Source organism: Dipodomys ordii, unplaced genomic scaffold, assembly GCF_000151885.1.
Source record: "Dipodomys ordii isolate 6190 unplaced genomic scaffold, Dord_2.0 Scaffold124, whole genome shotgun sequence".
NCBI classification, from domain to species: domain Eukaryota; kingdom Metazoa; phylum Chordata; class Mammalia; order Rodentia; family Heteromyidae; genus Dipodomys; species Dipodomys ordii.
In genome coordinates this window covers 2,620,543-2,645,011 of record NW_012267340.1, presented here as the reverse complement: position 1 = coordinate 2,645,011, position 24,469 = coordinate 2,620,543, and the positions used below count along the sequence as shown (strand labels likewise).

The 24,469-nt window shown below is 50.4% G+C and overlaps 1 protein-coding gene across 1 annotated transcript in view; it reads right to left on the bottom strand.

The window, feature by feature from the left end:
• Positions 1-2,082: 2,082 nt before the first annotated feature.
• The window catches only part of Slc9a9 (solute carrier family 9, subfamily A (NHE9, cation proton antiporter 9), member 9), a 228,786-nt gene continuing 206,399 nt past the window's right edge, over positions 2,083-24,469 (bottom strand). The window contains exons 13-14 of the mRNA XM_013029881.1: positions 9,443-9,494; positions 2,083-2,214 (exon numbers count right to left, since the gene is read on the bottom strand). Of these exons, the coding sequence (XP_012885335.1) occupies positions 2,083-2,214; positions 9,443-9,494 (184 nt within the window). The remainder of the gene's footprint in view (positions 2,215-9,442; positions 9,495-24,469) is intronic.

The following is a 24,469-nucleotide window of genomic DNA, read 5'->3' as shown; positions in this document are numbered from 1 at the left end:
GAAGGTGCATTTCCCCAGCATTCTGCATTCCATACTGCAATTTCTGGGAATAAATCCGCAGGTATGTCGGCACGCAGGCAAATCGCTTCCCTTGGGTCCTGTCTCTCGGGCGGACACCGTGGTTTGCAGGCTTATGTATTTCTTCTGCCAATACTTCCCTTCCTTCCTCCCTTTCTTTATTTAGGGGGCTGGGGGGGGGACTTTGAACATGGTAGGCGAAGAGCCCACCCCTCCACGACCTCCCGGCCCTGCCAATCATTCTCTGGAACGTCTCCTCTGCCCGCTGTAACGGTCTGGGAACAGAGCAGGAACGGCTTCCCAACCCGAGGAGGCTCGTCCCTGGTTGGCACGGAGGACACTCGGGGTGTCTTGGACAATAGATGCCACGCGGATTATTTGTGTCTAAAAATACAGGCCTGTCAGGAGGTGGCAGAGCTGACGCCGGTTGGCTGGCTACTCTCGAGGTATAAATGTCACGCCTGAATAGGGCACAAATGCTTTGCTGTCGAAGGGGGAAAAGGAGATGTGTGCGCAGCCATGTCTGTACGGCAATTTCTAGAATGAACGCGCGCGTGCGGGAGGGCAGATGACCGCGAGGAGAGGCGTTGCGGTTATGGAAATGAACTTCCCGGGGCAAAGGCGACGGCAGCATCTGGAGTTAGTGTCACTGGCTGTAAGCTGAGCGGGGTCCACCTTCCATTTTCTCGTTTTCCCCGAGTTAATCCGCACCCCGCCTCCCCCCTTTTTGGCTTCCACTGCAAAACAAGGCCTTCCTGTGCTCATGTGTCCCCGGCTTTACACATCCTGGCGATCCGTCTCCTTAGGTGTACCTTTCAGCCCAGTTCTCTAAAGATCTACTTCTCAGGGAGTAACAAGCAAAGGCGGAAGAAAACCCTGCGGCTGGAAGAGAGCTCTCCCTGCAGGAAGACTGCAGGTAGGTCATGGGGCCAAGGTAGGAGGTGGCTCACGGCGGCGTGATGGACTTGGGCGTGATGGAAGGAAGGGAGGGACAAAGCCCAGAGACCCCCAAACACCCTCCCTCCTCGGCACCTCCACGCCGTGACTCCTGGAACTCTCAACGGAGGCGCGATCCTCAACTTCACACTGCGTGTTACTATTGCTTCTCTTGGCCCTGGCTAGTTAGCGTTTCCTCCTTTTCTCTGATTTACTGGCCATTTCTGTAGTGTGAGTTTCCTCCCCCTTTCATTCCTCTCTCCCCCCTTCCCTTCCCCAGGCAACCTCCTCTTCACCTATGCTCTGAATTTCCTTCCTGTGCTCTTCATTCTCTCTTTCCCCCGGATCGATTGTGGCTTTCCTTACTGCTTTGGGACTTCAGACGCCTCTGAGATCGACATTTCCTACCTGAGAGAGAGAGGGGTGGCGGGCGACCAGGGGACCCCGCCCCACAGAGCCGCCCTGCTCCGCTCCCGGTGCGGGTCCCGCCTTCCTCCCCGGATGCGTTTGCCTGGGACCCGGGGACCTGCCCACGGCCCCCCGCCACAACTGGCCAGCCCTTCCAACCACACGCTGCCGGGTTCCCACAGACCTTGACCGCTTTTAGAATTCCCCTTCAGGAGGAAAAGCTGCCTCCAGTCTGCCCGGAGCAAACGCGGCGTTATCTTATGTTATAGCTTGGTGAAACGGATCGCTCACCCACCCTCCCTTCGCTTATTTATTTTTTTACAGCAGGAAATAAAAGCACACGGGTGACACCCGCCCCCCCCCCCAGCATTCTCTCCCACCAACCCAACCGGAAATAAGATCCTTCCAAAGAACGGCAAACTAGATCGATCCTTTGGGACGATATGATTTTTGTCAACTGGCATCAGAAAGGATTGGATGACTACCACAAAACCCCCCAACCCCAAACCAGCCAAAACACAACCAAGCACCAAATACCATCGACTCGGAGATTGCACTTTAGCTTTTCATAAGCACTCCAGTCTGGACTCCGTCGTATTTTCTTTGAGCCTTTGGAGATCATCTTCTCTACCCCCTGCTCCCTGCAATCTCCACCATTGGAAAAAAAAAAACACATTTTGCCTTACCTTCCTGTTTCTCAGGAGCACGGAGCACGCAGCTTCACGATCCAGGGCAGGTTCCCCGCCACACAGCAGCATTTGCCAAAGGATACTTGTGGTCGAAGCCGTACCACACTCTGAACAGCAGCGCGCTCTCGGTTCTTGTGGCGTTTTTATCCGCGCTGTTTGCTTCCTGGAGAGGCAACATGGAGCAAGGCGTTAGATCAATAGCCCGCACGTTCTAATATAAAAACACATGTCAAAAGGCGGCCGCCGGTGGTTCATGCCTGTACTCCTTGCTGCAAGGGAGGCTGAGATCTGAGGATCACAGTTGGAGGCAGGAAAAGTCTGTGAGATGCTTAACTTGGTACATATGTGGCGTGCGCGTGTACACACACACACACACACACACACACACACACACAGAGAAGTCAAGCTACATTAAGAAAGGTTTCTAAGTATAGGCCTATTCATTCAGATGGTAAGGCAGCTGCCAAGAAAATCAGCTCGAAGATCTTCCTGTGCAGATGACTCTGGCAGCACGTGTCGACATTTGCTTTTCTTAATAATCCTAATTTTCTTAGGTAGCTAAAAATGCCACTTTCTTTGACATCCATAACGTGGTATTTCTGTCAGATTGCTGCGGCGGGACTTTTGCGGTTTGCTTCTGTCAGATGTGGATGGCATTTATTTATGGATTACCAAAAGGTCGATGCTAAAGGAATGATAACAGTCTAATCATTGTTATGCTGGTATTTAGGTTCTTTTCTTCTTTGACAGATCATCATGAAAGGTGGATTTTGGACAGCTCGCTGTGGTTTATGAAGAGCACAGAGAGAGAGATTTGTGATGAGTTTGTAAGAATTTAGTACCATTGTCTCTCCCTTACCCCAGGAGCGGGGAGAAAGAAAGGAATTAAAAGGGGGAAAAGAAACATGAGTTGATGGCGTTTCTGGGAGAATGAAAATGCAAGAATGGAGAAAGAAAGGCAGGTGAGAACCTTTTTGGGACAAAAATCATAGCAAGTGTAGTCGGCAGGATGCTTTACTTCCCGAAGGAGAACTCCAGTCAACCCTAATTGTGATCACGTCCCTCATTAAGAGCGCTTAGAGCTCCAAGCGGATTTCTGCTCTGCCCGGCCCCAGGCCCGGTAAGCCAGTAACAATGCGCCGTCCATCCTCTAAGGTCAGGGTGATGGCGGAGGACAGGGAATCCCCTGGGCTGACCCTACGCCCCTGCTTCAACACTTGCATTTTTATCTCAGCTATTTCTTGCCCTTTCTCAGCTGGCCGGCCCACGGCTGGTGATAAATGGCTGGACAGAAAGTGCAGCCAGCCCTCAGCCCTGGGAAACAGCTGCCCCAGCCACGCAGCAGCTCCGCTCCCAACACATCGGATGGATACAAGAAAGAAAGAAAAAAAAAAACAAACGTGGCCTAGTTTTAGTTCTCCATTTATCTTCGGGCTAAAATGAGGAGGGGAGAGGGAGGGGGGAGAAAGGGAAGAGTGAACGGACCAGGTGAGGGAAGGAGAGAGGGGGAGAGGGAGAGAGGAAAGAGGAGAGAGAGAGAGAGAGAGAGAGGGAGAATGAAATTCAAATCCAAGCTCCCTGGTTCCAAGATCTCCCATCTTTCAAATGGCATTCCCCAGTTTGTCTCCATTCCATACTGGAAGAAACCGAGGCTTGGGCTGGGGGGATGAGGGTGGGGGGAGAAGGAGAGGTGTCAGAGGTCTGTAAGCACACTTGGGGTTCCTGGCCCCTTGGATGCGTCCCCCGAGCTAGAGCCTCAGGCTGTACGCGGGGACCCCTCCAGGGCAAATGGAGAAGCTGTGACAGGATCCTGGCATGCTCACGGAGACCAAGCTAGGAAAGCCACGTCTACCCCAAAACAATGGACGTGCAGAGCTCCCCTCATCCTGCCGACGGCCTTGCTACCCCCAAAGACACCCTCCTGGAGATCTCCCCAGACTCCTCAGACCTTAGCAGGCCGCCCTGCCGGACTTTCCCGCTTCCCTCTCTTGTGAATGTTATTTACTACGGGAAGGAGATGGTAACTTAACGTCATACCCTCCAAGAACGCGTCCTATGCGTCCTCCAGCAAAGGCTCCAAGGAGCCGGATGCGGGCCCAGCCGCAAGGGAGACACAGGTGGGTGGATCCCAGGCCGAGGCTCACCGGGCACAAGCGTGAGACCCTATCTGAGAACCAACCCGAACGCGGAAAGGATTGGGGGCGTGGCCCAAGAGGCAGAGCGCTTGCCCAGCAAGTTCAGCTTGCCCTGAGCTCAGCTTCCAGAACTGACTTCCACGGGGATGTGTTTGTCAGTGGGAGGAGCGACGTACCTTAGCATCACTTTAGAGAACTGTCAACATGGCGTACTCTTTTATTTATTTATTTTTAAGCCTTATTGTACTTAGATGACTGGAGAGGTTAATTGTTCCACTACGTGGTGGAGAAACACGTTGGGTTCTAGTTAGAATAAAACATCAGTGATAGGATAATAATTGGAATGAGAAACGAATCAGTGAATCTTGCCAGGTGGGGGACATTCTGCTGCCGACCCAGCGCGGGCTTTTCGCGGGATCCTTGTTACCATGTTCAGTGCGTGTGTGGCTTAAATCATCTGTTGGCCCAGTTCTAGAGCCTCTCATTTATTTCTCTGAAGTTATTGATGACTTAATACCTTGCTTATGAAAGGCCATCCATAAATGAGTAGAAATAAATGAGTTTCGTCGAGTTGAGAGTTCTGTTCGGGCACTGGTGGGGGTTGAAGATAAATGCACCCGGGGAAAGCTGGCATCCACAGACACTGACAGCCATGCTGGCCGGGGCAGGGGCTCCTGGGAGGGTAACTAGGGGGGCAAAGGACAGTCACCATCAGACGTAGAATCTGGCCTTGGTGGTGTGTGTGTATGTATGTGTGTGTGTGTGTGTGTGTGTGCAATATAAATATATAATATATATAAAGTACATAATCAGTGGCAATATTTCTTCTTCATTTCAGAGGGGAAGTGGTGGTACGTTTGAAGATGTAGAGGAGGTGGAAAGAAAAGACCATTTGGGTTTTCTACCCTTGGATAATAATGGCGCACTGAGCAGCTCCGAACCTCACGGGGTGCAGCTGTGGGTGGGGAATGGAGAGTGAAGTGTGCTGGATTTCAACTCTCCTCTGCCTTGGGGCTTCTAAGAAGCGGAGAGTTTGATTCGCCTCCCTTATCATCGCCTAGTTCTGGAAATATTTAAAAATGGGTAGGCAATTTGATCTCTTTCTGTGTTCTCCTTAAACCAAGGAACAGGCCAGAGGTTGGAAAATGGCTGGGCACGGTAGGAAATGGATATATTTCTTTTCAGTGAACTCTCATGCTTAGAAATGCCCAGAATAGGGAAAAGATGAGGCTGCTCTTTGTTTTGGAGTTATTTGAAGCCCTAAGGGAGAAACAAACAAAAAAAAAACTCTGACAAAACTAAGTTAAGAGCAATAGGGAAAGTCCTCCTTTCAGTTTTACCAGTGACTTATAAAATAGTGTGTCTATGAGATCCAATTTCATCAGTCACTGATAAAAGGAGGAGATGTTAAAACAGAGAACTCATCTATTGGATATGGTGCAGAAGAACAAGTATTTTCTTCGTCACCCGTGGTCTGATCTAGGCTACGGCTTTCTGAGGGCAGGCGATACTAATTGCAGGAATGACATTCGGCGGTTGTTTGCAGTGCTGAACGGCGGCTGCCCGCGGCGACGCACCTTTCTTCAAGCACTCTCGGATTGTGTAACTGACACTGTAGGTGTGAAATAAGCCTCAGGGCCGGTCAGAGGAGTCAAGGCCTATCAGTGATCGCGTGACCCAAGTCCTGTCCATGATCACGGGATCCAAACTCCTTCCCTCGGTTCAAATGGTCCACGTGATGGACCAGGGACATTAGACACCCCGATTCCTCACCCCCGCCTGCTTCACTGGCCTTTTGCATGCACCCTGGCAGTAGGTTCGACCAAAGATACCTGGTTTCTAGAATGTTCTTGTAACTATTGATCCGTGGGACGAAGCAGCAGTGCCAACGTCCCAGTGCTGCCCACGGACCTCAAAAACCCTTGTGCTCTGGGGATTCGCCCCTCCTCCACAAAGCACGCTCCCAAAGACGGGGCCGGATTACGAGAGAACCTTCCCGGGCGGGCAAGGAGGCATGCCCGGGCACTTTTGTTCTGTTTTGGCTTCGAGAGACACAGGCTTCGTTTCTCAGAGGGGCGTGTCTGCAGCCAGCGCGTGGCTGGGCCAGACACGCGCGGAAGGTCTTGAGCTTTTGCATAAGTAAGGGTAGGCTCTTCTTGTTTTGGGGGTTGGCCCCAGTGCACAGGCTGCTGTCCTGCTTGTGGGTGGAAATCTGGCTTGATAAAGCACGTGGAAGTGCCCCATCCCCTTCAGACTTAGGGTCAGGCTCCCGAGCCCAACAGCTCCACGGGTGCTGGGAATCACCGCAGGGCTTCCGGGGAAAACACGAGCCGAGCTGAGAAGGGCCGTCGTGGGCAACGGGACACATTTCCTGTACTGAACCGTCGAGGGAGCAATTACCGCAAGGCACGGAGAAGCCAGCCTCTCGCTGGCTTGTGCCCGCTCTGGGGATGGGACGTTGTGGTGACGCTGTGCACAGTAAAGCTCTTTGGAGGCGCTGGGAACCACGCCCGTGGTGATATTACTTGGGTTTATTTTCCTTTTTGGTTGGGCGCCAGGGCTTGAACTCAGAGCCAGGCTGTTCTCCCTAAGCTTTTTTTTTTTTGGTCAAGGCTAGCATTCTACCACGTACACCACAGCCCCACTTCTGGCTTTTGTGGGGCTTAGTTGGAGGTGAGAGTTCCGTGGACTCTCCTACCCAGGCTGGCTTTCAACGCCAATCCTCAGATCTCAGCCTCCCGAATAGCTAGGATGACAGCTGTGAGCCCCTGGCGCCCGGCTCTAGTTAATGTTTTGATAGCGCTTTATGTCCTCTATAGAGGGTCTAGGTAAGGAGTTTGTTTTGAAATATAGTGAGCTGTGAAGTTTTTGTACTACCCAAGGAGAGGGTACAGGTCTTTTTCCTTCTCAAGAATTTAGTATTCAAGCCGGGCGCTGGTGGCTCACGCCTGTAATCCTAGCTACTCAGGAGGCTGAGATCTGAGGATCGCGGTTCAAAGCCAGCCCAGGCAGGAGAGACCGTGAGACTCCTATCTCCAATAAACCACCAGAAAACCAGAAGTGGCGCTGTAGCTTAAGTGGTAGAGTGCTCGCCTTAAGCTGAAGAGCTGAGGGACAGCGCCCAGGCCCAGAATTCAAGTCCCACGACAAAAAAAAAAAAAGAATTTAGTATTTATATGTGTGTGTGTATACACACATATATATGTGTATATATACATCTGTATATTCATCTATACATACACAAATTTATATGTGTGTATATATACATCTATACATATACCTGTTTATAGATATATAAATATACATGCATATGTATAGATATACATATGTGTGTACATATACAGATATACATATATGTATCGATATACATATAGATATACATGTATGTGTACATATATATACATATACACTAATAATTTTCTTTTGCCACCTCCTTTGACTCTTGGAAAGGTTACTTGTGTTTGGGCTACAGTGAACAGATAATCCTCATGATCTGTTTACATTTTTTAACCTGTGTTTCTGCTGTTGTTCCTTATTGTACTGAACTTTAAAGTTCATTAAAAATACCCTATTGCTACTTCCCTGTCTGTCGGGGTGCAGGTGGCTTCAACTCTTCTGCAGAATGAGATGGGTTTAATTTACAGTGGATAATTTTCGAATACATAATTTCTCTTGATTATCGTGATGGTCTGGAGAAGTAGACATGACTATGGCTTCCCTTGAACAGCTAGGGAAATGGAGACTCTAAGCTGGGAAAACTTGTCTTGCTCACAGTATCATGGAGTAGATTGTACTATTTTTCTTACAAGGGCTAAAGACCTTTGATCACCTTGAGCTCTTGAATTAACAGCGAATTAACAACGGTGAGATTTGTTTCAAAGTTATCCCACAGGTGAATGGAAGCAAAATACGTCTATATTTTTAAAGGAAGGAAGTTAGGTTGGCGGGAAGGCTTTCTTTTTTTTGCCTAGAGTTATATGTGACTGTAGAATAGTAGACCGAAGAAGGTAAAGACTTTTCTTTGATGAATTTCCTTATTCGTCTTCTTTTTTTTTTTTTTTTGCTTTGAGAGTAAAATGGTCTGTGTAGAGGAAGGCCAAAATGTAGATAAAAAGTTGGACTTGAAGGCAGGAGAACAGATCATTTCAGCTACAGATGGTGAAAATGTGTTTGAAAAAATAAGAATCAGCTACCTCCAGACCTTACCAGCTGCTTGTTAGAGCCACGGGGCCCCGGAGCCGGGCTTTGATCCCCATTCTAAGAAGATCACCGAGTTGGCCCTGGTCTGAGGAGCTCGCGAGACCCTGGCGTTGAGGTGCGTTTGCTGGCTTTGAGCAATGTGAAGATGGCACCGATTGACCTCAGAATAAACGCAAAGCACACCCGAGTCTGGCTCCCGGCTGACTTCTCTGCAGAGCCCAGGATCCTTCCTGCTTTCCAGGAAGCGGCAATGTGCCAGGTACCCCCAAACCAGCCATGCCCTCGGGGAACCCCAAGATCAAAGAGGGGTGCACCGTTTTCAAAGGCAAATACGATCGGCACACGGAGTCGACTATTAAGCCACATCACCATTATAACATTCTCCCGATCACGCCGCCCCGTCTGCCCTTCAGCCGAGGGAGCCGCGTCTCCACGGCCAGCCGTCTGTCTGTCCAAGTCACCCGACCGCTCATGCGGTCTGGACAAAGACAGATTCTACACTGAGGTCGGGTTCAAATCCAGGGTTTGGAGAATTATTTTTTCCCGTGACTCGAGGGAGTTCCACGCTGCCGCCACCCCTGGATCTCTGGAGATCTGTTGAGATCTCTGTAGACGCTGGGTCAGGCCCAGCTGGCGTGGATCACCCTGCCGGCTCCTGTCTGTTTCTATTTTCCTGTTCACCTAACATCTGAGCTGTGAGCAGCAGTGCGGGAGACGCGGGTCCCCCTGTGGTCTGGACGTTAAGTCAGCGGGGGGCGGGGGGGATCACGGCGTGAGCTGGCCCGTGGCTGGGCAGGGACGGAGGTCAGGCGGGGGCGGTTTGACTCGGACACCGACAGGGGCCCGTGGTGCTCACAGCTGCACACACGGGCCGTACGGACGTGCTAGCCGTGAGCGTGCATGTGGCACACGCGATCGGCGTGCATTCTCCTGCCGCCTGGTTGGCTCTATCTGCAGAGGCGCCCCCCCATTTAGAACGAGCCTCCCTGTGGGACCGACTGGCGTGGGACAGCCCACGGGGGGGGGTGGCATCCCGCGGACACTGCTGTGACTTGCCTGGTGTGCCGAGGGCTCCGGCTTCTGGTCTTCTTCCAGGTCCACGCCGACTCTGTCAAGGTGAGGAGAGGGCTGGTCAGTACCCGCGCTGTTGGGGGAGGGCAGTGGCCTCGTGTATCCCACGGCCCAAACGTGACGCAAACGCGAGGAGGGCCAGCAGAGAGCCCCCCACCCCCCCACCCCAGGCAGGGGTCCCTGTGCGGCTGGAGAGCTTGGGCACGAAGCCCAGCTCCGCATCCCTGGGCACCCCAGCGAGAGCGGGGTGCCCGAGACTGGAGCAGGGACCATCAGGAAGCAGACCCCCACCGACCCTGAAACAGGGGCCTGGAGGGAGGTTATTTAGTATCCTACAGGAGACGCCCAGCGCACGCTCCCAGAATTGTGGGGCCGAGGCTGGAGCAGAGTTCTTTGAGACAGAGAAAGTCAGAGTTTTGTCCAGGGGTCCCATGACTCTGGGGAGCTCCAGGCTGCGAATATAATTTTTTTTTTTGGGGGGGAGGAGCGGCAGGTCTCTTTGAGAAAATATATTATAAAAGTACACCTGTGAGACTGGGAATAAGAGAAGACGGATGATAAAAGAATTCTATACACTGGAAAGCTGGCAAGTACACGACGCATCTTAAAATCAAGAAAAAAAATAAAGCATATCACTTTTTTTTTTTGTCATTCGTGGGGCCTGAACTCTGGGCCTGGGCGCTGTCCCTCAGCTCTTCAGCTCAAGGCGAGCACTCTACCCCTTGAGCCACAGCGCCACTTCTGGCTTTTTCTGTTCATGGGGTGCTGAGGAATCGAACCTGGGGCCTCATGCATGCGAGGCGAGCGCTCTACCCCTGAGCCACCTTCCCAGCCCCAGCAGACCACGTTTTAATCATTGTTCCCAAATATCTTTCCCCTAAAATACCTCCTGGGCCCGTGTGGGGTTTGGTGAGCTCAGCCACCCTGCGTGGAGGCCCAGCTCCCTTCTCAGAGCAAAACCCGTCCGTGTGCCACAAAGCACCTCGCTTCTATTCAACCTCCATTCTCGGGCACAGCACCCCAGCCCCGAATCTCAGCTCGGGCCCTGTGGTCTGTCCGGTCGCCAGATCGGGCATCATGCGCCTCCCCGTCCCGGGAAGCTTGTGACCCGAAGTAACCCCGTCTAATGAATAATTCAAGCCGTCTGAATTTGTGTTGGAAGAGCCCAAGCAAAGGAAGTAAAGCGCCTGCGGTCACTTCAAGGTGACGGGGTGAGAGGGTGCATGCACGCGCGTGTCAGGGGCCGTGGGCGTGTGCGCGGGCTCAGAGTCTCCCCTCTGTCACCTGTGGTGTCGGTGGCTTGGAGACAAACTCACTTAACCTGTCTCCATTTCAGTGTTCTCCAGCCTTCGACGGGGACAAGGCACAGGTCGAGATGAGCTATGGCTTATCAAGCGCAGGAAACACCACCAGGAGGGCATTCAGAGGTAGCCGTGGGTATTCTTACTCTATGGAGGGGTGGGTGTACGCTCAATCAAGCGATCCGCACGAATACAGGTTAAAACCAAGAGTGGATTGTCTATAAATGAGACCGGTGTGGAACTACAGAACTGGCACACGCAACACGCCAAGAGTCCAACCAGGGAGACCTGTGAGGGGGGTGGGGGTGGGTAACATTTCCCAGAAGGGCTGGGTGCTGGGGAGAGAGCTTTACCTCTGGGCCCAACATGCGCAAAACCATAGAAGTTAAAGAACAGAAACCAAAACCAACACACACAAAAAAGTTGGCCCATGGCAGGTGGCGAGCCTGGGAGAATCATTCACACTGAGGGAGGCAGAGCCGGTGCAGAGGACACTGGGAAATAACCCCAGGCCAACCATAGGAAGGCTTTTTGAGTGTTTTACTTAGGAAAATGCGTGGCCACGCTCTGATCTGCAAATGGCTAGATGGGCGCGGTCATGTGACACGGGGGTCACTTGACATTCCCGTTTCCAGGCACCCAAGTCTCGTGTGTGTGTGTGTGCGCGCGCGCGCGTGTTTCTCCTGGAGACTACCGAAGCTGGGACAGAGGCCGAGCTAGGCTGGTGGCTTCTTGCACGGGTAAAACACATGCTAGGGTTTGTACAAGTCTGACAGTGTAGGGATGCATTTGGGGAATCGACAAGCAGCAGGCTCCACACACGATGCCCTTCGAAAATGAAGTGTCAGACACAGATACATCCTGTGCTTTGTGTTTGGCAAACCTTCCCCCGAGTTTGGAGCGGATCTTTCGGCAGGGATGCAGACGGATCTCAGGCCACGGAGAAGATCAGCGAGGCGCCGGGTTGAGAATTGATCTGCAGACTCATTTCACTTGACCTATATGCCTCAAGCTCACTGCCATTCTTTGCGGGGAGAAAGACAGATGTAATAGCTCATCCAGCATCGGGCCTCTCTCCTCCGAGCCTTCCTTCCGGGTACCCAGAGCCAGGGATTTATCAGAACCAAATGCCCAGCTCCAAGTGGATGGGCTTGCTTAAATCCTAGCGAGTTGTCAGGCAGGGAGTTTCTCAATGTCAGCTGGAGCACGTTGTATGTGTGTGTGTGTGTGGCAGGGGGCGGGGAAGAAGAGACACTGTATTCCTGAATACGAAGTAGTTTTAAGAGCGAGCCTTGCATGTTGGAATGAAACCAAATGGAGCTGAGTCACAAATCCCAGATGTCAGGGACCTGGGCCGGGGGGGGGGGTGTGGGGGGAAGAGCCTAAAAGCTGCCCACGACGGCGGTTATCTGAGAGTCAAAGAGAGAATCACGTGGTGATACCAGCGCTGCCCTTTCCCTCTCTGTCCACACAGAACGCCACCGAGAACCACGCTCTAGAGGATGCGCAGAGGGGAAGAAGTCCGAGTGGGGAATGAGTTCTAACCCCCCAGCACGGGCCCCGGCAGGCGGGGGGCATGGAGCGGGTGCACCGTTAGCAAATACTTCTCGAGGCAGCTGCCACCACCCCAGCCATGACCTCAGCCGGCTGTTAATGCTGGGTCAAAGCTCACCATTTCCTACTGCACATTAGATCTTAACGGGCAAGGACAGAGAAGGGTCGAGTTTGGACTTTATTCACACAAGGGGAAAAGGACTGGATCAGACATGGCTGAGAGCGGGGAGAGAGGTAGCGAAGGTGCCCCGGGAAGCCTGGGAGTCCGGGGAGAGGGTGTGAAGTGATTGACAGCATGTATGTTAGTCATGAAACAAAGAGAGGTATGAAGTGTCCTCTTCAATGAGCTACATTAAAAAGCATTTGCAACCAGGCTCTGTCATAATTTTGCATTAGTAGATCTATAGCTTTTGGCTATGTGTCGTGAGCATCTTGCACGGGGTGGGGGTGGGGGGAGCAATTTGCCACGGGGACTTAAAACAACACAAAACAGCCACAGAAGATTGCTTCGCCGGCATAATAAATCACTAAAATTGAAATTAAAATAGTTGGGGGATAAATAATGGTTGCCCAAACATGACTTAAGCCCACAGCTGGGAGTAGACTACAATCTATAACCTCTCCAACTAACCATTGAAATCTTATTTTCCTTTGGGGTGGTTAACATTTTCTAAGACCAGATGATATTAATAACCGGTACTGATATTTGTAATATATCTATTTACACGTATCACATATATAGTTACTTCTAAAAATAAGTTTCTTCCCTAGTCCCCAAAGACTAAAGTCAGAAATAGTCTTAATAATGCATAACTGTGCTTTTGGCTAAAAGTGCACGCAACTACCTTAATTTTAAAAGGCAAGTTGGCTAAGTTTGGGAAGCTGCTTCTGTATGACTCATCCAAAGAGAAGAAAATAATTGTAGTTTCTTGCTGGGAGGGATTAAAGTAAATCACTAGAAAAATAAGGTTGTTTCCCCGGCCAGACCCACAGTGATTAACCACAGGGCCACGGTGCCGGCTGGCGTGCGTGACTGCTGAAAGCCAAACACACATATTCTGGGAAGTTCAGGAATTCATGCTTCATGCTAGACTCCTATTGGGGGAAAAAATGTGCTTTGGTTTTAGAATCAGTGGTTTAAAAAAAAAAAACAACAGGAAAGTGAGCGGGGAATTCATGAAAAATGCTGTGGGGGAGACGCTGCTTCTGAGTGGAAGGGGAGGGAGCGGTAACCCCAGCTGTGAAAGCGAGTCTCACACCCAGCCCTCAGCCCTCAGGAGCGAGGTGGAGCGAGGAGGAGCGAGGCCACCGCAAGGGTTAGCATCAGGGCGGCAGGAAATGAAATCATGAGACTGAAGTGGACGCTTCTGGCGAATGCCACATTCAGGGTTTGTTTTCTTTCCCCCTCGCAGCCGATCCTTCCGGAAACTCGCGGGGACAGCTTACAGGGCCCTCACATACGGGCTGTTATTTTTGCTGACACCATCCTAAAAGTCAAAATCACATCCCCATCCTAGAAGTCAAAATCAGTCTGAAGACATGGACTCTCTCTCCTCTTCCCTTCCCTGTCCCCCCCTCCCCCTCCCCTTTCCTCATTCGTTCATGGACCACAGATTGAAGACTCGTCACCGATACCATGGTCGCCCTGCAGGTTTTATGGGAGAATTAGAAAACCCAATAGGTCTCTGAAGGGTTGAGAGGAACTTCACCAACCAAGCTCCACGTGACATGAATGATAAGGCGGGCTATTACTTTCTGTTTTTCCAGGAAACACACACAAACACAGTACTGCCAATTCTTCTGGAACCCCACTGATTCTAAGACACATTGCAACACATCTCACACATCCTGACTCCATGATGCAAAGAACCAGATGACTACCAAAACAAAACCTAGACAGAACGTCGAAACGAGTTCCCCGCTTCCTCCTCCTCCCCTTCCTCCTCCTCCTCTTCCTCTCCTCCTCATTTACAAGCCTTCTGCTTCGTTTTCTTGTGTTCCTTGAAGAACTCTGTCACATGTCAAAAGCCATAAAGGAAATACAACGTGTGTAGTCTAGGTTTATGTTTCCTTGAAAACAATGGGAAATGTTCAGAATTTTTCATCTCTCACCCATTATGGGGAAAAGAGTAGAATTTGCAAAATAAAACAAAAAGAGGAATCTATCTTCACCGTGATGATTGGACGAGAAAGCAAACGTGGAGACAGAAGTCTATGGTCTGATTATATTAGTGCCATCTTACATCATTCCCTGTCAGATGACACACTCTAGGTGAGTTCTTAAAGCCAAGAATACAAGTGAACAGGGTCATTCTAAAAGCAGACATGAAATGTGACAGGCTCATCGAGTTGGGATTTCAGCAGGGAAGTCCTGATGGGCAACATTTTATAAAGGACCATTCCATTTCTGAAGGATAGATCCATTATCCTGTCATTATTCCTCATGTGTTCATCCTGGTTGTTTGATACAATTTGTAAGTGCATCAGTGGAATGGTATCTGTACACAAACGTTCCAAAGAAGACGGCTGGGAGAAAATTAAACAATTTAATGGGCTTATGATTCTAACTGCAGTTTGTAAATTTAAAAAACGGGAAGTGTTTTGTAGTCCTTTTTTCCTCCCACCAAGTTATGACTAATCAAAAAATTGCCCCAGAATTACTCAGGTCTTTTTGCATGATGATTGCATAAGTGCCTGAAGAAGGACTGAAATCTCTCCGCGGAGCACTTGAAATACAGACTGAGAATGTATGAAATGAAGACGTTCCAGGTTCCTGACAATGGATTAGCCGCTGATTGTACTCGGAGGATACTGTCCATTTCAGACAGATCTGTCTCTCTGCCAATTTCTCTTTTCATCCCAGGAAAACATAACAAAAATCACGCCTGCTGTGTTTATATCTTCACGGAGATTTTGAATGAGATTGCTTTTCCCCTATTCTTCTGAAAGTTATTTGTAACATACCCCATACATATCTTTTTTTTTCTTTTTCTTTTGCCAGTCCTGGGGCTTGAACTCAGGGCCTGGGCTCTGTCCCTGAGTTTCTTTTGCTCAAGGCTAGCGCTCTACCACTTGAACCATGGCGCCACTTCTGGCCTTTTCTGTGTATGTGGTACTGAGGAATCATACCCAGGGCTTCATGCATACAAGGCGAGCACTCTACCACTGAGCCACCTTCCCAGCCCCCCCCCCCATATGTATCTTAAAAATATGTTGGTTGTCGGGAGTAGATGGTGACTATGTTTCTTGGTACGGTGGGGTTAATAATAAGCACACACTTTTCATGTTTAAAGAGTTCGTTGCGGTACAACCTCATAGTCTACATACAGGGCTTTGTCCTTGAAGCCTTGTCCACGGGGCCTTGGATGGCTTTGGGGGTCAGGATGGCTTTGGTTTAAATGTTGGCCTTGTGCCTTTTAGCTGCATGAGATGGACTGGGAAAAAAAAAGGGAGAACACCCAACACCCCGACCACCCCCTTCCCAAAACAAAAACAAGCAAAAACTCCCCAAGCTCCTAGGAACCCAAGTCTCTGCACAGGTAAGTCAGGATGATCGAGCAGGCTCTGCAGAGCTGGCGTTGTAGGAGATAAACCATCAGCATATCCACTGGGAAAACAGTCGGCGCTCAATAAATGCTTTCTTCTTCCTCCTTCGTTATTTATACTTTGGTGAAGCAGGGCACGTGGCGGCATTATGCATAAATAATAGACAAGGAGGTCTTGCTAAAAATAATACAGATAGAGGGATCGCAGTCCAGGCGTATATGCGTGTGTGTGCTCAGCATACAGCCAGGGAAATGAGCTGAGTGGTATTTATGCACGGGTGGAAGAGAAGTGGATTTCATTCAGGGAGGGTGACATCCCTTTCCAGTGAGAGAGACGCTGTGCTGTGCTTCCTTAACCATGAGTGAAAACCAGAGCCCCATGTTGGGGTCTTCCAAATGGCAAGTACTGTGGAGAGCTTAGGTTCCCCCCTCCCCCCCCAATACAAGGCATCTGATCACTTCTTGCTTCTCCTCGAGGAGAATGGTTGTGCTGTCAATTCTGATGCAGCCCGCAGCGCTGCCAAAGGACGGACACAGAGAACCTCGGGGAGACTTCTCCCGTTCTTCTGGGCTTTATTATCGGGGGAACAAGGTGGTGAATAAACTTAGCTACCTCCTGGCGCGGCAGGAAGGCATACTTTACATAACTGGGGAAACGAAGGGCAGAAGGAATTGTCACAACCCTCTCCAAGAAGAGCTAGGCGATCATACATGGCGCTCAATGCTGAGATTAAACCAGTGCCCCCCCCCCCAGTGTAACATAAATCCCGAACTCTAAGCATGGGAGCGATCAGGGAAGATGTCCGCCCACAGCCCCGCTATCCACCACAACAGATGGCGGATGGGACCTCCTAGAGTCTCTGCCACAGACAGGAATCCACATTTCCCACGCGTACACAGACACAGCTCTGTTCAAGGGCACGCCTCACTCTTCCCCACGGCCCGCGAGTTCCCCCCATTTCACGGTCAACTGAAGCAGAGTGCTTCTCACGCTGTCACGGTGTACTCATTCTTGTCAGAATAAATACTTGGATTCCGGTATGGATGCAAGGTGCCCGTGTCTGCCACTGTTCAGCTCTTACCAAGAATAAGGACACCTGGCAAAGATCACACGTGGCCGAACCTAGCCTTTCCACCGAAGGGAAAAAGATGCAGGTCATACAAGCAGAGACGCAGGAGAAATAAATTCATTCTAGAATATTCCCTGCCTGGTTCTTTTCTTTAAGCCACACAGGAACACAGCTGTAAGCCAGGCCGTTTTGTTACCGGCTTTGTTTTAAAGAGCTATTAGGAGAGTAACACATCTTGACGCATAACGTAATTCCTTGGATGTCCAGGATCTATGGGTTGCTGGAATCGTGGGCTTCCGGGACAGAAGGAGAAAGAGGATGAAGAAAACATAAACAGAACTAAGGTTGTGTTTGATAGCCATTGAGCTCCAAAGCAGGCTGTGTTTAAACACTTCGGGGGCGAATCTCTCGAGGAGATCGCTCGTTTTCTAAGTAGGGCATTTGGATGGAGTAAGGAGGAGGAAGGAATCGCTGGCCTTGTTCCCTCCTCCCGGTCTTAATCTCCCAGGACCCTGGTCCCTCTTGCGCTGTGGTTGTTAGGGTGTGCATTTCTGGGACTGGCATATATACAAAGCACGCACACTCTGCCTTATTTGGTGCCTGGAGACTCTGTCTAGCACCGCAGGCTAGTGATGACGCAGTCACCAGCCTTGTTGGGCGCACACACCTAAAGCACGCAGGCCAAGGGACCACGGAGCAACACCTCGAACCAGGGCACCCAAAGAAACCTCCCCCTCCAGAAATGAATGAGTTGAGGCATTTTGCTACAGCACTCGAACGCCAACACATCTTCCCTGGCAAAGGTATTCTTTCTCCTCTGCTTTGGATCCCTCGCAGAGCTACTTCCTGTCTGCTCACCCAAGCTCCAGCCTCCTCCTCCTTGTTGGCTTCCTTCAACTTCCTGTTCTCACTTCCGGAAAGAGCTGTTGGATCCCAGCTCTTTCTTCTGTAGTGATGTCTCCCACCTTTGAACCTGAGGCAGAAAAATGGTCTTTTTCTGCTCTTGTATTCTACTACCTTGTCTTCCCAGCCCTGAAGTTTTTTTTTTCTTCTTCTGTTGGTCATGGGGCTTGAACTCAGGGCCTGAGCACTGTCCCTGAGCTTTTGTGCTCAAGGCCAGCGCTCTACCACTTTGCGTCACAACATCCTTGTTGTAAAAATAAAAAGAATAACTTAGAAGGATGTTACTTCATGTGCAAGTGACTAGGATTTTTTGTAATTACTGCCGAGGGTCGATACAATCCCAGGTTATCACTAGAAGCTGGTCATCACTATTACTCTTCCATTCTTTCAGATGAGTAGGTTGGAGATCGACAGGAATTTAGAATCTGAAATCTCTATTAAGAATCCTTCTTCCTTTCTGTGGGTGCTCAGGATTTTCCTAGAGTTAATTATTTCGGAAGATGAGTTGGCGATTCTAAGAGCAATTCATGACTATAAAGTGTCTCCTGGGGCCTGGTATTGGAGGAGTTGGAAACCGTTAGAGGTGTGGTCTAATTGGAGGGCTTTGGGTCATTGGGGGGGGTGACTTTAAGGGATTGTGGATCCCTTTTATCTCTTAATTTTTTGCTCTGCCACACACTCCTCCACCACGATACACCACCATGGGCCCGAAGTAAGGGGGCCGAGAGTCACAGACTGACATTTCTATAATTGGGAGCCAGAATAACCCTGTTTACTGTCTGATATTCTCGGGTGTTGGTATAGTGACCCAGAGCTGACTAGCATACACTCTCTTTCTCTGAAATATGGACTTTCACCATAGCGTGTCTAAAGTATTGCTTTTCCTTGCATTCACCCCGTCAAAGGCTTGGTAGGCCTTGTAATCTGACCATCTCAGCATTTCTCAGCTTAAGGCATATTTTTTTTCTTTTATTTTTGCTTATCACTTTCCATGCAGCTGTTACTCTCCATTGCCGATACAGCTGGCCGTCTGGATTTATCTTCTAATTTTTTTTTCTTTTTTCTTTTTCCACATGGGACCTCTCTCTGTCTGATTTCTTTCACTCAACCTCGGGAACGTGAATTCTAGTCTCAGGAGTGAGCGTTCTTTTTTCTTACTGTTGTCTGTTGAATTTTTAAAATGGAGAAATAATCACTTTTCATCCCAGAGAACCTTCTCGGTGTCCCAATTATATCCTTGTTTTAATTGCTTTTATTAATGTTCTCTCTCTCTCTCTTCCCCTCTCTCCCTCTCTCTTTCCCTCTCGCTCTCTCTCTTTCTCTCCCTCTCTCTTTCCCTCGGTCCTACTGTAAATGAAGCTGCCGGTGCTGGCGGTCAGCCTGCTCCTTCTCCCTCTGGTAACAGAGTCTTCATTGATTTTTCATTACCTCTTCATTTTTGTGTGTGTGCTCGCGGCATGGTTGCCCCTGGCTGGGCCTTGTTGGGGTGTTCTGCATCAGGCAGAGCTGGGAGGAGGGGATCTGGGAGCAGCCGGCGTGGGAGAGGGCAAGCCACTGTTCTTCTGAGGTGCTGATCAAACCCTTTCTTAGCAGAGTGATCCTGCACCGAGATGATTTGTTCCAAAAGCCCTCGTGAGGCCGGCGGGGATGCGTGGTGAGTCGGAGTTTGCTCTACCTCTTCAGATCGCCCAGATGGGCTCCTTCAGGGATCTAAGAAAGTCATAACTTCCGCTCTGGCGACAAGTCAGGCTCTTCCCCTGCGGTCGGTCGGCAGGTTCTTCTGGAATCTGCGTCTACCCTCGCTTTCATGACTCAAGCGATGAGACTGAGATGCTCAGGCCTCGAGGCTCTTCCTTGACAGGACACTGGATTCCAGGCCGTCTTTGTGTTGGTTGGACCTCCAGGGCTCGCGGGGCAGGTGCGCGACCGCCCGGAGCCATGCTCTGGTTCCCACCCGCCTTGGTGTCTCCCCACTGTCCACAGTGACGGACCGACCCCCACGCTGCTGTCCCGGGCCCACACAGACGCCAGGGCAAAGCCCCGGTGTGTGCGAACTTGTCCGACGGGACGCTGGGCAATCCGCCCGAGCCCAGCCGTGAACTGGCGGCTTTTCCACGCGCCTCTGCCTCCTTGCTTGGACCCCAGAGAAGCCTGATCCCCAATTCACTCTCCCACACGACCCCCAAACCCAGGGGAAGGGCTGTACCTCTTCCCGTTCCTCAGTAGACAGTCCCCGCCTGTGGACGATTGCGTCCGGCCTATTCTTTTCCCGTTTCTCCTCCATTTTCCCAACACACAGTCCTTGAGCTGAACCCCTGGTGAGGCTCGGATCTCCACACCAGGCCCCGTCCTCGCCCCAGACTCCGGAGCCTTGCTCTCTCTCCATCCCCCAGCGCTGCCGTGGGGTTCAGGGGCTCCATCTTGCCCCCCAAGAGGGAAGGAGGCTTGGCCCCGGCCCAGGATCACTTCTGAACATGACGTTGGGGTTCCCTGTCCCTTCAGGGGGACTGGGGGAGGACGCTCTCCCCTGTGTGCATCTTTGTTTTCTTGTCTCGTTGTCGTGGTGTGAGGTCAGGAGCTATCACCACCTCTTACGGTCTTGGCTCTTTCTTGACAATTCCCAGAGTGGCTGGAAGGGCAGCGGGGACCTCGGCGCCCCTTTCCGAAGGACGCGAGCCATGCCAAGGGCCGACTGGAGCCTCGAGTCCGTGAATGTCCAGTGAAAACAGGCTCGATCGCGTGAACCCCGCGGCCCCGGGGGAGGGGCACGGGCGGCTTTCGGGGGCACCTCCTGGCTGGCAGCGGCTGCTCCGGGGCCCAACCACTGGGCTGATTCTTCTGGCCACGCGTGACATTCACAACAGAGGAAAGATCTGGGTGGCAGCCCTGTTTTCATTTCCCCGTCCCTTTCCCTGGAGACCCATGCGTGTAAATGACCGGCTTATGGTAATTTCATGTGTAGACCGCTTTGAACAAAGAACACATTTGCGTAGTTGATGTGGCTTTCGGTACGGTATTGGCAAAGCCACAAACACTCGAGGTGACATTGAAGCTGAAACGGCACAAAACACCGATGATCCTGGCTGAGCGCCGGGCGGCTCACGCCCGTCATCCCAGCTACTCAGGAGGCTGAGATCTGAAGATCGCAGTTCAAAGCCAGCCCCGGCAGGAAAGTCCATGAGACTCTTATCTCCAACAAACTACCCAAAAGCTGTACGTAGAGCTGTGGCTCAAGGGGTAGAGCGCTAGCCTTGAGCCAAAAAAAGCTCAAGGGACAGCACCCAGGCCCTGAGTTCAAGCCCCAGGACCACATACAAATGACAATCACAATCACAGACACCGCGGCTCACTGGTGCATGCTCATGACAGTCCCACTGGTCAGAGAAGCCACAGAGAGCTCAAAGCTTTCCTGAAGCCACACAGCAACTCCCAGTGCTGGGGTTCAACCCACGCAGCCTTTCCCGAGGGTCCACAAATGACATAGCTAAGCCTCTCTCATGCAGCTTTGAAAAGAAACCCGGCCATTTCTGTCACTCCTCAATCCTCACTTCCCGAGAATATAGTGCTAACGCCGCCTCCTCCATCCTCCTCCTCCTCCTGCCCAGTTTTCTGGATCACTAAGAACCGGGATTACCAAGGCCCCCAGCCTCCCACGTGGCCAGCGTGTCTGTGGAGATCCTGCCCTGTTCTGGGATAGAGGGAGAAAAGATGCCTCGGCCTGAATCGTCCACACTGCGGTGTCCTGGCCTTCCCACGGCTCAGAGACAGCGGCAGGCACAGTGCAACAAAGGATGCAGGTGTGTACATGCTCACATGCGCGTGCACACACACACACACACACACACAGCTGGCTTTGAAGCTGTCATGAGCCACACCCTGAAGCGGGGATCCAGGATCAGTTGATTCCAAGGCTGGACAGGGGAAGGGACCGATCGAGCCTGAAACACTTTATTGCTCTAATTAGCCGAAGTGCTCTAAAGGGCTGACCACATGTCAAAAGTGGAGCAGATGAGCGGGGCGCCGGTGGCTCACGCCTGTCATCCTAGCTACTCAGGAGGCAGAGATCTGAGGATCACAGTTCAAAGCCAGCCTGGGCAGGAAAGTCCGTATGACTCTTATCTCCAATGAACCACCAGAAAACTGGAAGTGGCGCTGTGGCTCAAGTGGTAGAGCACTAGCCTTGAGCTGAAGAGCTGAGGGACAGCGCCCAGGCCCAGAGTTCAAGACCCACAACTGACAAAATAAAAAGGAGCAGAGGAGGTTGGCTGGGAAGTTGGCGGGGGGGGGTTGGGGGAACAGAGGGTGGAAGACAGGGTATATTCTTGGATGGCTGAGAGGGAGAGAGTCTGAATACCAAAATAAATAATGGCATAACCGTTGCTACATATCATAACCCATTAGATAAAATGGAAAGCCACAAGTGTGTGTTGATAAAAGGAATGACTTGAAAGTTGATGAGAAGTGGGGTACTTACATAGTTTCAAAGCATACGCCCCTACATACAAAATCCTGATGAGGAGGCAGGCAGGCTAAAAGAGAGGAACTTTCTAGCAAAGTGAAGACCCCATATTAAGGTCATTCTGTAGCCTGCAAGGGAACTGGCATCCTTTGTGCAGTGTTCTCGATGTCATAAGGAAATGTCAGACACGCCCACAGGAGGCGCCTGGCCAAGGGCTGGCAAGATGGCTTGTCACCTTTGAAAGCATAAACGTGGCAGAATTTAGTGGAAAGCTGAAGAATTATCCTCATTAATGGGGATCATGGAGATATAAGAAGCCGGACCAACCTGGTACTTGGAGCTACAGCTCCTGGATTAAAAACCTACAGCCTTAGGATTAAAATCCCGCTGTTGAGTGAACTGGGGAAACTCAAATGATTTTGGGGCCCCTGTTGTGGTAATCCAAGAGAGGTGTGGAGATTATATACCACGGTACGGGATATCACTCAAACAATTTTCCGTGATTCAGGGGAAAAAAAGTAGACTTGGTGTTGCTAAACCTGCAATCCTTTAGAAGTTTGATAGTTTTTTAAAAATAAAAAGGTGATGTTGGTGGGCGCCGGTGGCTTACACCTGTCATCCTGGCTACTCAGGAGGCTCGGATCTGAGGATCACGGTCTGAAGCCAGCGCGGGCAGGAGAAAGTCTGTGAGACGCTTATCTCCAGCCAATCACAGAACAAGCTGGAAGTGGAGCTGTGGCTCAGGTGGTCGAGCACCAGTGTTGAACAAAAGGAACTCAGGGATGGTGCCCAGGCCCAGACAGAGTTGAAGTCCCAGAACTGGCCAAAACCAAAAGTGATTATTATTTTTCTCTTTACACGAGAAAGAAACATAGGTGAGTGCTGAATGTGTAGAGGCTCAGACTGAAACCACAGATTCAGATCACAGGCTCTGGGCTCACATCCAGCTTTTCCATAGACTTGTGAATTTAGGCCTACAGTGTCTGCCGTCCTTTCCTGGGCTACATAACAGGCATAAAATAGCACCCACACAAGGCCCTTCTGGATTTAAATGAACGAACCTCACATGGGACCTAACATCTTGAGTGCTCTAGCAAATGCAGAATGCTCTTTATTGTATTTATTATACATCATTTCACGATCTACTTTCCCCTCAGGGCATGTGCCCAGATGGAGAGTCTGGTGTATTTCTGTCTGCCCAATTTAGAACCAGGTAATTCAGTTACAAGCTGTAGATTTTACAGACAGAGGTGGTTTACAATAACATGGGTATGCTTATCATCTGCAGATATAAATTAAGTTTTGATATACATTTGAGACCCAAAAGAGGCTTGGTTTGAGTTAAATATCTCGGAAGATACATAATCATTACATCAGGTCAAAAATATTGTGTTAAGACACTCGTATAAATATGCAGATATGGTTTAATTACAAAGGCTTTACGTGGATCCACTCTCCAGAGTGTCTAATTCAGTTAAAGATGGGAAATTTTAGAGGATACTTGGAGCAATCATCTGGTTGGAAGGGAAATGTAGAGCGCATTTAAAGGCAGGTTCTCTGAACCTGCTCCTCTTCTACCCTGAGTTCTTTACTAGCGGCTAGAATAATTAAGAGCCATTTGGGGTTAGGGAGTAAGGTGAGTCTTTTTCTGCAAGTCATCTTTTGATGCAAAGTTTTTTCTTTCTTCCCCCCGCCCCCCCCCGCCCTCAGTTCATTTCCACTCTCCAAGTTCAGTCTCAAGAACTCTGAGTTCTTTTCCAGGTAGCTTCGGTTGACTCCAGAGCAGATGGCTTCTGACAAAGCCTCCACACTCTCCTCTGACAGCCTCTTAAAAGTGTTCCTTTAAAACATTGTGTGTGGTTCACAATGACCAAGGCAGAGTTGGAAAAAAATAAGGGTTCCCCCCACCCCCCCTCACTCTATAGAAAAGGGTGAATCCTCCAGCTGGGACCAACCTTGCTCCAAAGGCTCAACCCACTCTACCATGACCTCTTACAAACTCAAGCGCACAATGGCTTTTTTTTCCCTCCCCCTTTCCCTCTCAAAAGACAGAGAATTTCTGATGTACCTTCAGGATTCCATTTATATCAGTGACATAATGGTGTCAGCTCTTTGAAGGAAGACAGAGGCAGGCAGCCACTGGCATTATACCCTTAAGTACCCAAGAATCAATTACATCC